General features: G+C 41.0%; 1 protein-coding gene across 4 annotated transcripts in view; it reads right to left on the bottom strand.

Annotated features, from left to right (window-relative positions):
* Positions 1–12,813, bottom strand: part of Epg5 (ectopic P-granules autophagy protein 5 homolog) — a 131,242-nt gene that overhangs the window by 91,355 nt on the left and 27,074 nt on the right. For all 4 annotated transcript variants that reach the window (XM_045142858.1, XM_045142859.1, XM_004656818.2 and 1 more), the window contains exons 4-7: positions 5,728–5,864; positions 3,092–3,199; positions 1,957–2,030; positions 907–1,012 (exon numbers count right to left, since the gene is read on the bottom strand). In XM_045142858.1, the coding sequence (XP_044998793.1) occupies positions 907–1,012; positions 1,957–2,030; positions 3,092–3,199; positions 5,728–5,864 (425 nt within the window). The remainder of the gene's footprint in view (positions 1–906; positions 1,013–1,956; positions 2,031–3,091; positions 3,200–5,727; positions 5,865–12,813) is intronic.

The following is a 12,813-nucleotide window of genomic DNA, read 5'->3' as shown; positions in this document are numbered from 1 at the left end:
ATAGTAAACTAAACAAAAAAAATGTATCTTAGAGCCAGGTATGGTGGCACATGCCTTTAATCCCAGCACTCGGGAGGCAAAGGTAGGAGGATCGCAGTGAGTTCGAGGCCACCCTGAGACTACATACTGAATTCCAAATCAGCTTGAGCCAGAGTGAGTCCCTACCTCAAAAAAACAAAACAAACAAAAAAAAAAGTATCTTAGCCAGGCGTGGTGGCGCACGCCTTTAATCCCAGCACTCGGGATGCAGAGGTAGGAGGATAGCTGTGAGTTCAAGGCCACCCTGAGACTGCATAGTGAATTCCAGGTTGGCCTGGGCTAGAGCAAGATTCCTACCTCAAAAAAACTAAAAAAGAAAAAAAAAGTATAGGAGTGGTGGCACACCTTTAATCCCAGCACTCAGAAGGCAGAGGTAGAATCGCCACGGCTTTGTGGCCAGCCTGAAGCGGCAGATTGAGTTATAGGACTACAATCAGTCTACATAGAAAAGAAAATTAATCTTGAAAAGCTAGATTTTAATCACTAAATTTTCATCAAATTATTCAGACCAGATTGTCTACAGGTGAGACTCCAACCCCATGTAAAATAAAACCCTACTGTAAAGTTCACAGTATTCCTCAGATTCTGCTGCCTGACCATGTCTAGAGAAGGTGGCCAGAGAGCACACAGGCTGGAAGAACTAGCTCTGGAGGCTCTGCAGGTAATGCCCACATGATCTGAGACAAGTTACTTCACCTCCTTGCACTTCAGACTCCTCATCTGTAAAATGAGAATCACAACCATGCCTACCTCATGAGGTGGTCAGGAGAATCAACAGGGTAATCATCTAAATGCTTAGCGTTGTATCTGACACATAGGGAGTGCCCAAAAGTGATTAACTATAACAGTGAAGATATGACAAGTTACCTCTTCTCCTCCCTCATCTACAAGCGTCCAAGTCCCTGATGCAGGCCCCGAAGAGGATGGCTTCCACTCACTGGGCTTCATGTGACACATGAACTCTGCTCGATTTCTAAAGGACAACAGAAATGACTCTGATCACATCAACAGAGAAAGCCCAACCTCAGTGCATTCTGGGTCATCTACTCACCTTAAAGCCAGGAAGGCATCAGCTCAATCTTCAAATGGTTTAAATAAGAACTGGCTAGGGCTGGAGAAATGACTCAGCAGTTAAGGCACTTGCCTGCATTGCCTAATGACCCAAATTTGATTCCCCAGCACCCACATAAAGCAAGATGCACAAAATGGTACATGCATCTGAAGTTCATTTACAGTGGCTGGAAGCTCTGATGTGCTTTCACTCTCTCTTTCTCTCTCTCTTCCCCTTCACTCTTTACAAATAAATAAAAATATTTTTTTAAAAGGGGGCTAGAAGCCAGGTGTGGTGGCACAAGCCTTTAATCCCAGCACTTGGAGGCAGAGGTAGGAGGATCACCATGAGCTTACCAAGTGTTGCTGGGAGACACCTTTAAGAAATGTGTCCTACCAAGTACAAAAAAGTAAGCCGAACTTCATGGAGAGGATTGTTTAGAGCAAAAAATATAAACACAGGCAAACACCCAAGTCAAGGATTAATTCCCACACTTGGGTCTTTGGAAGCCTGACTGTCTTTGGGCCAGCATTGGGAGAATGGTGGTGATCAGAAGACAGGAGAATAAAGGTCATCTTCACAGGAAAGGATTTAGAAGTTAATTTAATCAGGAATGTGGGAAATCGCTTCTCCTAAGGAATATAACATCTCTTAGTCTCTGGCACCTTTGGCAATGCCACAGAGAGACAAACAGACTAACAGAGGATCCAATAAGGTTAATAAGCAGCTAAAGGGATCACTTTGCATCAAACCCAAATCGGCAATGGTATATTCTAGAATGCCAATGCTTCCCTCTGGATTAGAATGATCTCAGTTTCTATTTAGAATGATTTCAGTTTCTATTCACAGAGCTCTTCAACACTTACTTGACAGGAGACATCAGCAGGGCAAGGGACTGCATAAAATGAAAGACCCCTGATGGATTATTCAGCACTTTGATCTGAAATGAGAAAATGAAGAAGTATCCTATAGCAAACTAATTCAACAGCCCACAACCTCAGTTCACCAGCAGTCTATGCTCAAGATGCTATGAAGAGAACAAAGCTGCAACTGGGGCCTCACCCACACAGACAAGAGCCCAAGGCCCAGCTGCTTACGTGGCAGCACTGCCTCAGCAGCGGTACCTGAGCAGCTGACATCCATCACCTGCAACAGCTTGGGATGACGGTGATGCTACTTTCAACCAAACAGAACAAAAGCATAAAGTCCTTCTCTTTAAAATGATTCCGGCTTCATGCCACCAAAAATACTAATAAAGGAAATGTGGAGGAGCTGAACTTGGCATAATTTTGGTTCCTGCTACCTGAATAATTACTGTAATAAAGTGCTACCTGAACACTTACTGTGTGCAATAAAATGGCCAAAAGACACACAGCAGAGAGGAGAAACTATACACCATATGGTTAAATATATGAGTTGAATTGTGGTGTGTGATAGTTTAGTTGAAGAAGCTGTGTTGAGTAATACTAGAAAAAATATATAGTGCTGGCAAGCCTGCCTGCATAGAAATTATGTTGAATTAAATATCACTGAGCCTACCAAGCTAGATTACCAGCGAACATTTGCTATTGTCATAATTCATCAATGGGGATGGCCAAAGAAGTTTTGGCCTAACTCCTACATGTATACATGAGGTCTATTTTAAAAAATTATTTAAACAGTAATAATTTAAAGTAGTGCTTATTCAGCAACTTCTTCAGGAAAAATATCTAATAAAACCCCAAGCCCGGGCTGGAGAGATGGCTTAGCGGTTAAGCGCTTGCCTATGAAGCCTAAGGACCCCAGTTCAAGGCTCTATTCCCCAGGACCCACATTAGCCAGATGCACAGGGGGCACACATGTCTGGAGTTCGTTTACAGCGGCTGGAGGCCCTGGCACACCCATTCATATACCCCCCCATCAGCCTCTTTCTCTCTCTGTCGCTCTCAAATAAATAAATAAAAATAAAAAATTTTTAAAAACCCAAGCCCACCCCCAAAATTCAGAAGACCATGCTCATACCTGGATGAAAGGAACGGCCCACTTACTAACACCCGCTGGGCACCGAAGAATGTGGTTTAGGAGGAAGAGGTGATCTCCAGGACAACCAACTCTTTGTAACACTGACACCTGAATGATAAATACTAATTAAAAGAAAGAAGTTGTCCAGGCGCAGTGACACACATCTTTAATCCCAACACTAGGGAGGCAGAGGTAGGAGGATCACTGTGAGTTCGTGGCCAGCCTGAGACTACACAGTGAATTCCAGGTCAGCCTGGGCTAGAGTGAAACCCTACATCAAAAAACCAAAAAAACAAAGAAGTTATACAATTACCTAGTCCAACCACTGACCCAATGTCTAGGCATGAGTAATCATTCAAGAGTACCCAGAGGTAAGCGGTTGAGTTTCCATCCCAGAGGCCTATGGACCTATCTATAAGTACTAGGATAAAAACATCATAAGTAGTTCTTATACATGTCTAGTTTTTAATTTTCTGACAAATTACAGATCACTAATGCTCCTGACCACATGTAAAAAGACATGTCAACCCAAGCATGGTGATACACGCTTTTAATCCCAGCACTCAGGAAGCCAAGGTAGGAAATCACTGTGAGGTTGAGTTCAAAACCTGCCTGAGACTATATAGTGAATTATAGGTTAGTCTGGACTAGAGGGACACTCTACCTCAGAACACCCCCCCAAAAAAAACAAGATGTAAGTCATTTGTTCTATTCTTAGTATGTTTCTCAAATCTAAGTGAGTGTGCTTGGAACATCTCGTCAGAATAGTATAAAGCTAAAATAAAACACACAAAGCAATCCCACAGAAAAATAGAACCATCCAGGCATGATGGCACACACCTTTAATTCCACACTCTAGAGGCAGTGGTAGGAGGATTGCCGAGAGTTTGAGGCCACCCTGAGACTACATAGTGAGTTCCAGGTCAGCCTGAGCTAGAGCGAGACCCTGCCTTGACGACCCCCCCCCCCACAAAACAAAAAGAAAAGAAAGAAAAATAGAACCAACAAGCAATGCTGAGTAACACACCTAACAGAGCTCCTAAATTTTCCAAATCCTAACCCCTTTCTTTGTCTCCTTCTTTTATTTATGTATTTATTTATTTATTTATTTATTATTTGCAAGCAGGAAGAGATTGAGAGAAAGAATGGGCACACCAGGGCCTCCAACCACTGCAAACAACTCTAGATGCATGTGCTACTGTGCATCACTGAGCCATCTCCCCAGCACCCCTGTTTTCTTTCTTTAAAAAAAGAGTTAAACTGTGTGTTGTAGCACATGCCTTTAATCTCAACACTTACGAGGCAGTAGTAAAAGGATCACTATTGAGTTCAAGGCCAGCCTGAAATTTCATAATGAATTCCAGGTCAGCCTGGGCTAGAACGAAACCCTACCTAGGGCAGAAAAAAAAAATTTTAAGTATGACTAAGCTCAACATCAAATATAAGAGGATAAAAAGTATTATATATAAAAATGTATAGAACAGATAGCTCATAAACATCTAATCTTCAAAGCTAGCATATGTCCAACACTTCCATTTTTTCCTGAGTACAAGTCTGATCTGAAAGCTAGAGCTCATTTCACAAAACATTTATTAGAGCCAGGTGTGGTGGTGCACACCTTTAAGACCAGCACTCAGGAGGCAGAGGTAAGAGGATCTCAGTAAGCTCAAGGCCACCCTGAGATTACATAGTGAATTCCAGGTCAGCCTGAGCTAGAGTAAGACCCTATCTCGAAAACCAAAAAACAAAACAAAACAAAACAAAACAAAAAAACAAAACAGTACTCAGGAAGCTGAAACAGGAAGATTGCAGTAAATTTGAGACCAGCCTGGGACTACAGAGTAAGTTTCAGGTCAGCCTGAGCTAGAGTGAGACCCTCTCAAAAATAAATACATAAGCCAGGCATGGTGGTGCACGCCTTTAATCCCAGCTCTCGGGAGGCAGAGGTAGGAGGACCTCAAGGCCACCCTGACACTACATACTGAATTCTAGGTCAGCCTGGGCCAGAGTGAAACTCTGCCTCAAAAATAAATAAATAAATATTTTTTAATAAATAATAAAAAATATAAAATAGGGCTGGGAGGCTGGAAGAATGGCTTAGCGGTTAAGGCACTTGCCTGCAAAACCAAAGGACCCTGGTTCAATTGCCCAGCACCCACATAAACCAGATGCACAAGGAGGTATATATACATGTCTGGAGTTCATTTGCAGTGGCTGGAGGCCCTGGCATGCCCATTCTCTGTCTCCCCCCACCTCTCTCTCCCCAACACTTTTTCTCTCTCAAATAAATAAATGAATAAATAATATTTTTAAGAGAGAGAAGAAAAAGATAGGGCTGGAGATATGGCTTAGCAATTGAAGCGCTTGCCTGCAAAACCTGAGAACCTGGGTTGATTCCCTAGTACACACATAAACCAGATGCACAAGGTGACACATGCATCTGTTCATCTGCAGTGACTAGAGGCCCTGGTGTGCCCATTCTCTTTCTCTCTATCTGCCTCTCTCTGTCAAATTAATTAATTAATTAAATATTTTTAAGAAAAGAGCTTCTGATAGAAAAACATACAATGAAGTAAAAAATAATTCTTAAATTATCCAGGCAATAAAAGACTATATGTCTGTTTCTGCCTGCTTACCAGTCTCTGCAGCCAAAGAAGAATGTCGTCCTGGAACTGGGTATCTTCATTCACTCTCCTGGTGAACATGAACAGGACACTAATGCACTCCTTTAGCTGGCACAGATCAGAGGGAATGCTCTCTGTCAACTTAGAAGCTAGAAAGTAAAGTAAGGATTGAGTGCCCAGAAGAGACAGGAAGACTTTTTAACATCTTCACTTAATACAAACAAACCAACATACTTAAAACATTTAACTCAGATAAGACCCAAAAAAGAGAGCCGGATGTGGTGGTGAGGCATGCCTTTAATCTCAGGTACTCAGGAGGCAAAGGTAGGAGGATTGTTGTGAGTTCAAGGCCACCTTGAGACTACATAGTGAAGTCCAGGTCAGCATGGGCTAGAGTGAAACCCTACCTTGAAAAAATAACAAGAATAAACCCAAAGAGAGGCTCTCTGCTTCTGGACTGAGGGACTAATGTGCATAATCTCACACTCCTGCTGCCATGCCTCCCTGTCATCATGAACAGTATGCCCTGGAACTGAGAGCCAAAGGGAACCATTCGTTAAGTTGGTTATTTAAAATTATTTATGTGCGTGTACACATGTGTGTGCATGTATGGGTATGTGCATGCCATGGCACCATGTGAAGGTCCAAGGACAAACTTGGGGTGTCAGTCATCTCCTTCCACCTTGCTTGTGACAATCCCTCTTCTTGTTGCTTTGCCACTAGAAGGTCAGACTAACTGCCTCAAGAGCTTCAGGATTCTCCTGACTGCCTCCCACTACCACTGCAACTACAGATACATGTACCACTCTTGCATCCAACTTAACATGGGTACTAGGGATCTGAACCCCAGTCACCAGGCTTGCATAGCAAGCACTTTTAACCACTACACCACCTCCTCAGTTCCCTTAAATTGTTTCTTGTCATGTATTCAGTCACAGCAACGAGAAAAGTAAAAATATAGAAAACTGGTACCAAGGAGCAGGGCTGATGCTGTGATAAACGTGACCATGTGGTCCTAAGGCCTTTACAAGTAGTTTGCTGCAACATGTAGAAGCATTTGGAACTGGGAGCTGGACAAGTCCTAGAGTGATATAAACGAAGATTAATGGGCCATTCTGGTGGGAGATCAGAATATCAGAATGTTGAAAGAAACAAGCATAGTGGAGGCCCAACTCATGAGGTTTTAGAGGGAAACAAAGAATCTATCAGGAACTGGGATGGAGGCCATTTGTGTTATGTTCTGGCAAAAACATTGGCTTCTCTCTATTTATGGCTGAATTCAAAAATAATGAACTAACTTCTGTGGCAGAGGAAATCTCAAGACAGGACAGCATTCAGGCTGTGTATGTCATGGCTCTGCTCACTGCTCTGATCCAAGTCTCCTGTGAGAGACAGCAAGTGGAGCAGATATGAAAAACAGGCAGTTTAGCCAGGAAAGGCAAAGTTGCAGACAAGCCTGTACTGAGAAAGCAGCTGTAATTGTTAAATAGGAACCTCTTGCTCTGCACGGAGACACTGGGAAAGATACCCTGGGGGCAGGAGTGTGCATTAAAAAAGTCACTGAAGGGATTATTTGCTGGTAAGCAACTGCCTAGAAAAGTGTTTTCTCACCTCGAGCTAACCAAGGCACACCAAGGCCACTACACCTACGATGGGAGGTGGCAGCAGAACTTGGCAGTACTGTCCACACAGGCCACATAGTACCAGTTCTGCAGGCATGAAAGATGGAAGGGGGGGGTCATGGACTCTTACATCAAGGTTCCTAAAGTGTGCTGAGGCCAGACAATGTGTAGAAATCAAAATTCCCTGCAAGGAGAGGTGTTTGTGTGGAGCCTAAATTTCAATGGAGACCCCAGAATGATGGTGATGCCAGCTCATGGGACGTCCACTGAGGAAAGCTGCAGGCCTAGAGTGGACACAGTCCATATCAGAAGATGTGTCCTACAGGCAAGATGATGGAGGCACATGATTCCACCATGAGATCCAAATGCTAGGATATGAAGTTTCAGAACTTGGTGTTTATCCTTCTGGATTTTGGTCTTCCTTTGGTCTTATCGTTTCTTACTATGCCTCCATTTTCCCTTTTCAATAGTGATGTTTACTCTGTGACACTGTATGTTGGAAGTACACTTGGTTTTAAGATATTATACAGATGGACTTCCAGGTAAGATGGCGGCTCAGGAGCCACGCCAAACCAACCTAGGGAGAGATTTAAGCAAAACCCTAGCAAAATACATTCTTCTGAAAAGTAAAGGAGTATAGGTTATTCTTAGACACACTGGAGAAGTTGGAGAGACCAAGATCCACCAGAAAGGAGGAAAACGGCCAGAGTCCCACTGAGGGGACCACAGCCCATGACTCACACGCCTGCCCGGCGCAGTCCCGCCTGGCACACCAGGCGGCGGCAGCAATAGAGACCAAGCAACATATTTCTCAACTCCATCAGCCTTCCTGTTTAGAAATCTGAAGGAAAGACAGCTGAGATCAACTCAAAGAGCTACTGAAAGACATAAGAACTCCAGAAGTCTGAACTCTCCCATCACCCACCATCAGAATCACGAACCTCCAGCATTCACCCCCATTGGCAGCGCAGCCAACAGAGCTTATCACAGGTACAGCTGCACAGCACAACACAGAGGCATCCAGGCAGACACTCAGCATTGGTGAGATCGGAAGGCACCCCAAAAGGTAAGGAGGCTAACTGACAAAAAAAGAAGAAAAGAGAAAAGAGAGAAGAGAGAAGAGAGGAGAGGAGAGGAGAGGAGAGGAGAGGAGAGGAGAGGAGAGGAGAGGAGAGGAGAGGAGAGGAGAGGAGAGGAGAGGAGAGGAGAGGAGAGGAGAGGAGAGGAGAGGACCAGGTACACAGTCCTGCAAGAGCTAATCTCTCTTTCCTTGTCAGGGCAGGCTATGGGGTATATATTCTTGGTTGGCTTTATCATTTTCAAATAACCTGTATTTGGGGGTTGAATGTTGTTGCCTTTGGTGCTTTCATGCATATAGGGCCTTTGTTTTTTGCTTCTGTCATTATTGGGGGCAGGTTGACCTGGAACCCAATTCAGAACAGAAACCTCTACCTCCCAGCTGACAAGATTAAGTGTGTAGAACAACACACACCCTTAAGGATTTTGGCTTTATATGACTATATGTTTGTTTTTTTAATTTTTTTTTTGTTCATTTTTATTTATTTATTGGAGTGTGACAAAGAGAGAAAGAGACAGAGAGAGAGAATATGGGCGCACCAAGGCTTCCAGCCACTGCTAACGAACTCCAAACACGTGTGCCCCCTTGTGCATCTGGCTAACGTGGGTCCTGGGGAATCGAGCCTGGAACCGGGGTCCTTAGGCTTCACAGGCAACACTGCAGATAAGTAGAAAACCCAAGCATCAAATCAATTCAGGATGCAAAAGTCGCTACAATATAATACAAGAAACTCAAAGAATCAAGACAATACAATCCCACCAAAAACTATAATTCCATCTGAAATGGTCACCAACGAGACTGTTTTAGATGAAATACCTGACAAAGATTTCAAGAAAATGATACTATCTATACTCAAAGAAACCAGAGAGGAAATGAAGAGAATCAAAGAAGAAAACAAAGTAATTAAAGAAGAACACAAACTTCTGAAAGAGAACACAGGAAACCAGCTTAATGAAATAAAGTGGTCATTATAAGACATGAGTAAGGAAATAGAAATACTGAAGAAAAACCACGCTGAAATCCTGGCTCTGGGGAATACAGTCAAATGAAATAAAATACTCTGTGGAAAGTCTTACCAGTAAAATGGATGAAGGAGAGAACAGAATATCTAAGCTAAAAGACCAGGTGGCAGATCTAATACAGTCCAACAAAGAGAAAGACAAGCTAATAGCAAGGGATGAATGGGAATTTCAAGATATCCGGGACACTATGAAAAGATCAAACATAATAATTCAGGGTATAACAGAAGGAGAAGAATTTTAATCCAGAGGCTTAGCAGGTGTTTTCAACAAAATCATAGGAGAAAATTTTCTCCAAATTGGGAAAGAAATGCCAGTGTAGATACAAGAAGCTTTTAGAACACCAAACAGACAAAATCTGGAAAGAACCTCTCCTTGCCATGTTATAATTAAACTACTAAACACACAAACCAAAGAAAATATAATGGAAGCAGTTAAGAGAAAAGAAGCAAGTCACCTACAAAGGCAAGCCCATCAGCATAACTGCAGATTACTCAACACAAACTTTAAAAGCCAAAAGGGCTTGGAATGATGTATTCCAAGTTCTGAAAGATAACAACTGTCAACCAAGATTACTTTATCCTACAAAGCTATCTATCCAAACTGCTAGAGAAATAAAGACATTCCACAACAAAAACAGGCTAAAGGATAATAAAACCAGCTCTACAGAAAATACTTGAAGGAATACTTAATGCCAAAGAGAAAGAAAAACACACACAGGAGGAAATAAGAAAAAATGAACCATACTCAAATAGCAGTTAAAACAAATGAGTAAAGGGAAAACAGGAAACACTGCAAAATAAGAAGAATGGCGAGAATAAATGTATACCTTTCAATAATAACTCTTAATATTAATGGCCTCAATGCACCATCCAAAAGATCCAGGCTTGCAGACTGGATTAAAAGGCAGGATCCTGCCATTTGTTGCCTTCAGGAAACTCATCTCTCAATAAAAGATAGATACAGCCTTAGGGTGAAATGATGGAAAACTATATTTCAAACAAAGGGGCCTAGGAAACAAGCAGGAGTTGCTATCCTAATATCTGACAGAATAGACTTCAAACCAACATTAGAGAGGAAAGATAAAGAAGGGCATTTTATACTGATTAAAGGAACACTCCAGCAGGAGGACATTACAATCCTAAACATATATGCACCTAACATGGGGGCTCCTAGTTTCATCAAACAAACACTGTTAGACTTAAGATCACAGATAACATCAAAAGTAATTGTAATGGGAGACTTCAATACCCCACTCTCATTAACTGACAGGTCATCCCCACAAAAAAATAAACAAGAGAGACGTCTAAATTAAATGATGTCATGGAACAAATGGACCTAACACATATCTACAGAACATTCCATCCAAATGCTGCAGGATATACATTTTTGTCAGCAGCACACAGAACATTCTCTAAAATAGTACATATATTAGGGCACAAAGCAAATCTCTACAAATATAGGAAAACTGAAATAATCCCTTGTACATTATCTCACCACAATGGGATTAAACTGCAAATCAGCAACAAGAAAATCGACAGAGCATACAGAAATTCATGGAGACTAAACAGGACACTATTGAATGATCAATGGGTCATTGAAGAAATCAAAAAGGAAAAGAATTCATAGAATCAAATGATGATGACAATACAATATACCAAAACCTCTAGGACACAATGAAGGCAGTCCTATGAGGGAAATTTATAGCTCTAAGTGCCTATATTAAGATATTAGAGAGTTCACAAATAAACAATTTAATGCTCCGCCTTAAGGCCTTGGAAAAAGAACAACAAGGCAAACCAAAAATCAGTAGATGAGAAGAAATCATAAAGATTAGGGCAGAAATTAATGAAATAGAAACCAAAAATAAAAATCCAAAGAATCAACAAAACAAAGAGTTGGTTCTTTGAAAGAATACACTAGATTAATAAATGCTTAGCAAATTTGATTAGAAGAAACAGAGAAGAGATAAAAATTAATAAAATTAGAGATGAAAAAGGCACCATCACAACAGATACCAAAGAAATTCAGACAACTATATGTGCCTCTAAGTTTGAAAATCCTTGATTCATATGGCCTATCAAAATTAAATCAAGATGAGATAAACCATTTAAATAGACCTTAACAAGTACAGAGATCCAAGCAGTTATAAAAAGTCTCCCAACTAAAAAAAGCCCAGGCCCAGGTAGATTCACTGGCAAATTTTACCAGACCTTCATGGAAGAACTAACACCAATGCTTCTCAAACTTTTCCATAAAATAGAAAAGGAAGGAATTCTACCGAACTCCTTCTATGAAGCCAGCATCACCCATCACAGAACAAAAGAAGAAAATTATACACCAATCTCTCTCATCAACATAGATGCAAAAATTCTGAACAAAATATTGGCAAACAGAATACAAGAATATATCAAAAAGTTGGCTTTATCCCACAGATACAGGGATGGCTCGACATACGCAAATCAATAAATGTAATACATCATATAAATGGTCTGAAGGACAAAAATCACATGACCAACTCAATAGATGCATAAAAGGCATTCAACAAAATCCAACATCCTTTCATGGTAAAAGTATTACAGAAACTGGGAACAGAAGGAACATATCTCAACATAATAAAGGTTATTTATGACAAACCTACAGCCAACATAATATTAAATGATGAAAAACTAGAAGCTTTTCCACTAAATTCAGGAACAAAACAAGGGTGTCCACTGTCCCCACTTTAATTTAATATATGACTGGAAGTCTTAGCTACAGCAATAAGGCAAGAGGCATGCATAAAGTGGATACAAATTGGAAAGGAAGAGATCAAATTATCACTATTTGCAGATGACAAGATTCTATACATAAAAGACCCTAAAAACTCTACCAGCAAACTGTTAGAGCTGATAAAACACTTTTAGCAACATAGCAGGATACAAAATAAATACACAGAAATCAGGAGTTTTCCTTTATACTAACAACAAATATGTGGAGAATGAAATCAGGGAATCTCTCCCATTCACAATTGCCTCAAAAAGAAAATAAAGTACCTTGGAATAAACTTAACTAAGGAAATGAAGGAGCTCTACAAAGAGAACTTTAAAACACTCAAGCAATAAATTGCAGAAGACCCAAGGAAATGGAAATGGAATATTCCATGTTCTTCGATTGGAAGAATCAATATTGTGAAAATGTCAATCTTACCAAAAGCCATCTACATATTTAATGCAATCCCCATTAAAATTCCAATGGCATTCTTCACAGGAATAGAAAAAAAAAAAAGTCCCAAAATTTATTTGGAAGCACAAAAAACCTCCAATAGCCAAAACAATTTTGAGCAACAAAAATAAGGCTGATGATCTAAGATTTGTGTGTGTGTGTGCGTGTGTGTGGC

This window comes from Jaculus jaculus, chromosome 2 (assembly GCF_020740685.1).
Source record: "Jaculus jaculus isolate mJacJac1 chromosome 2, mJacJac1.mat.Y.cur, whole genome shotgun sequence".
NCBI lineage: Eukaryota > Metazoa > Chordata > Mammalia > Rodentia > Dipodidae > Jaculus > Jaculus jaculus.
Note: the sequence above shows the minus strand (reverse complement) of the source record. Positions and strands in the feature narration are given on the sequence as shown.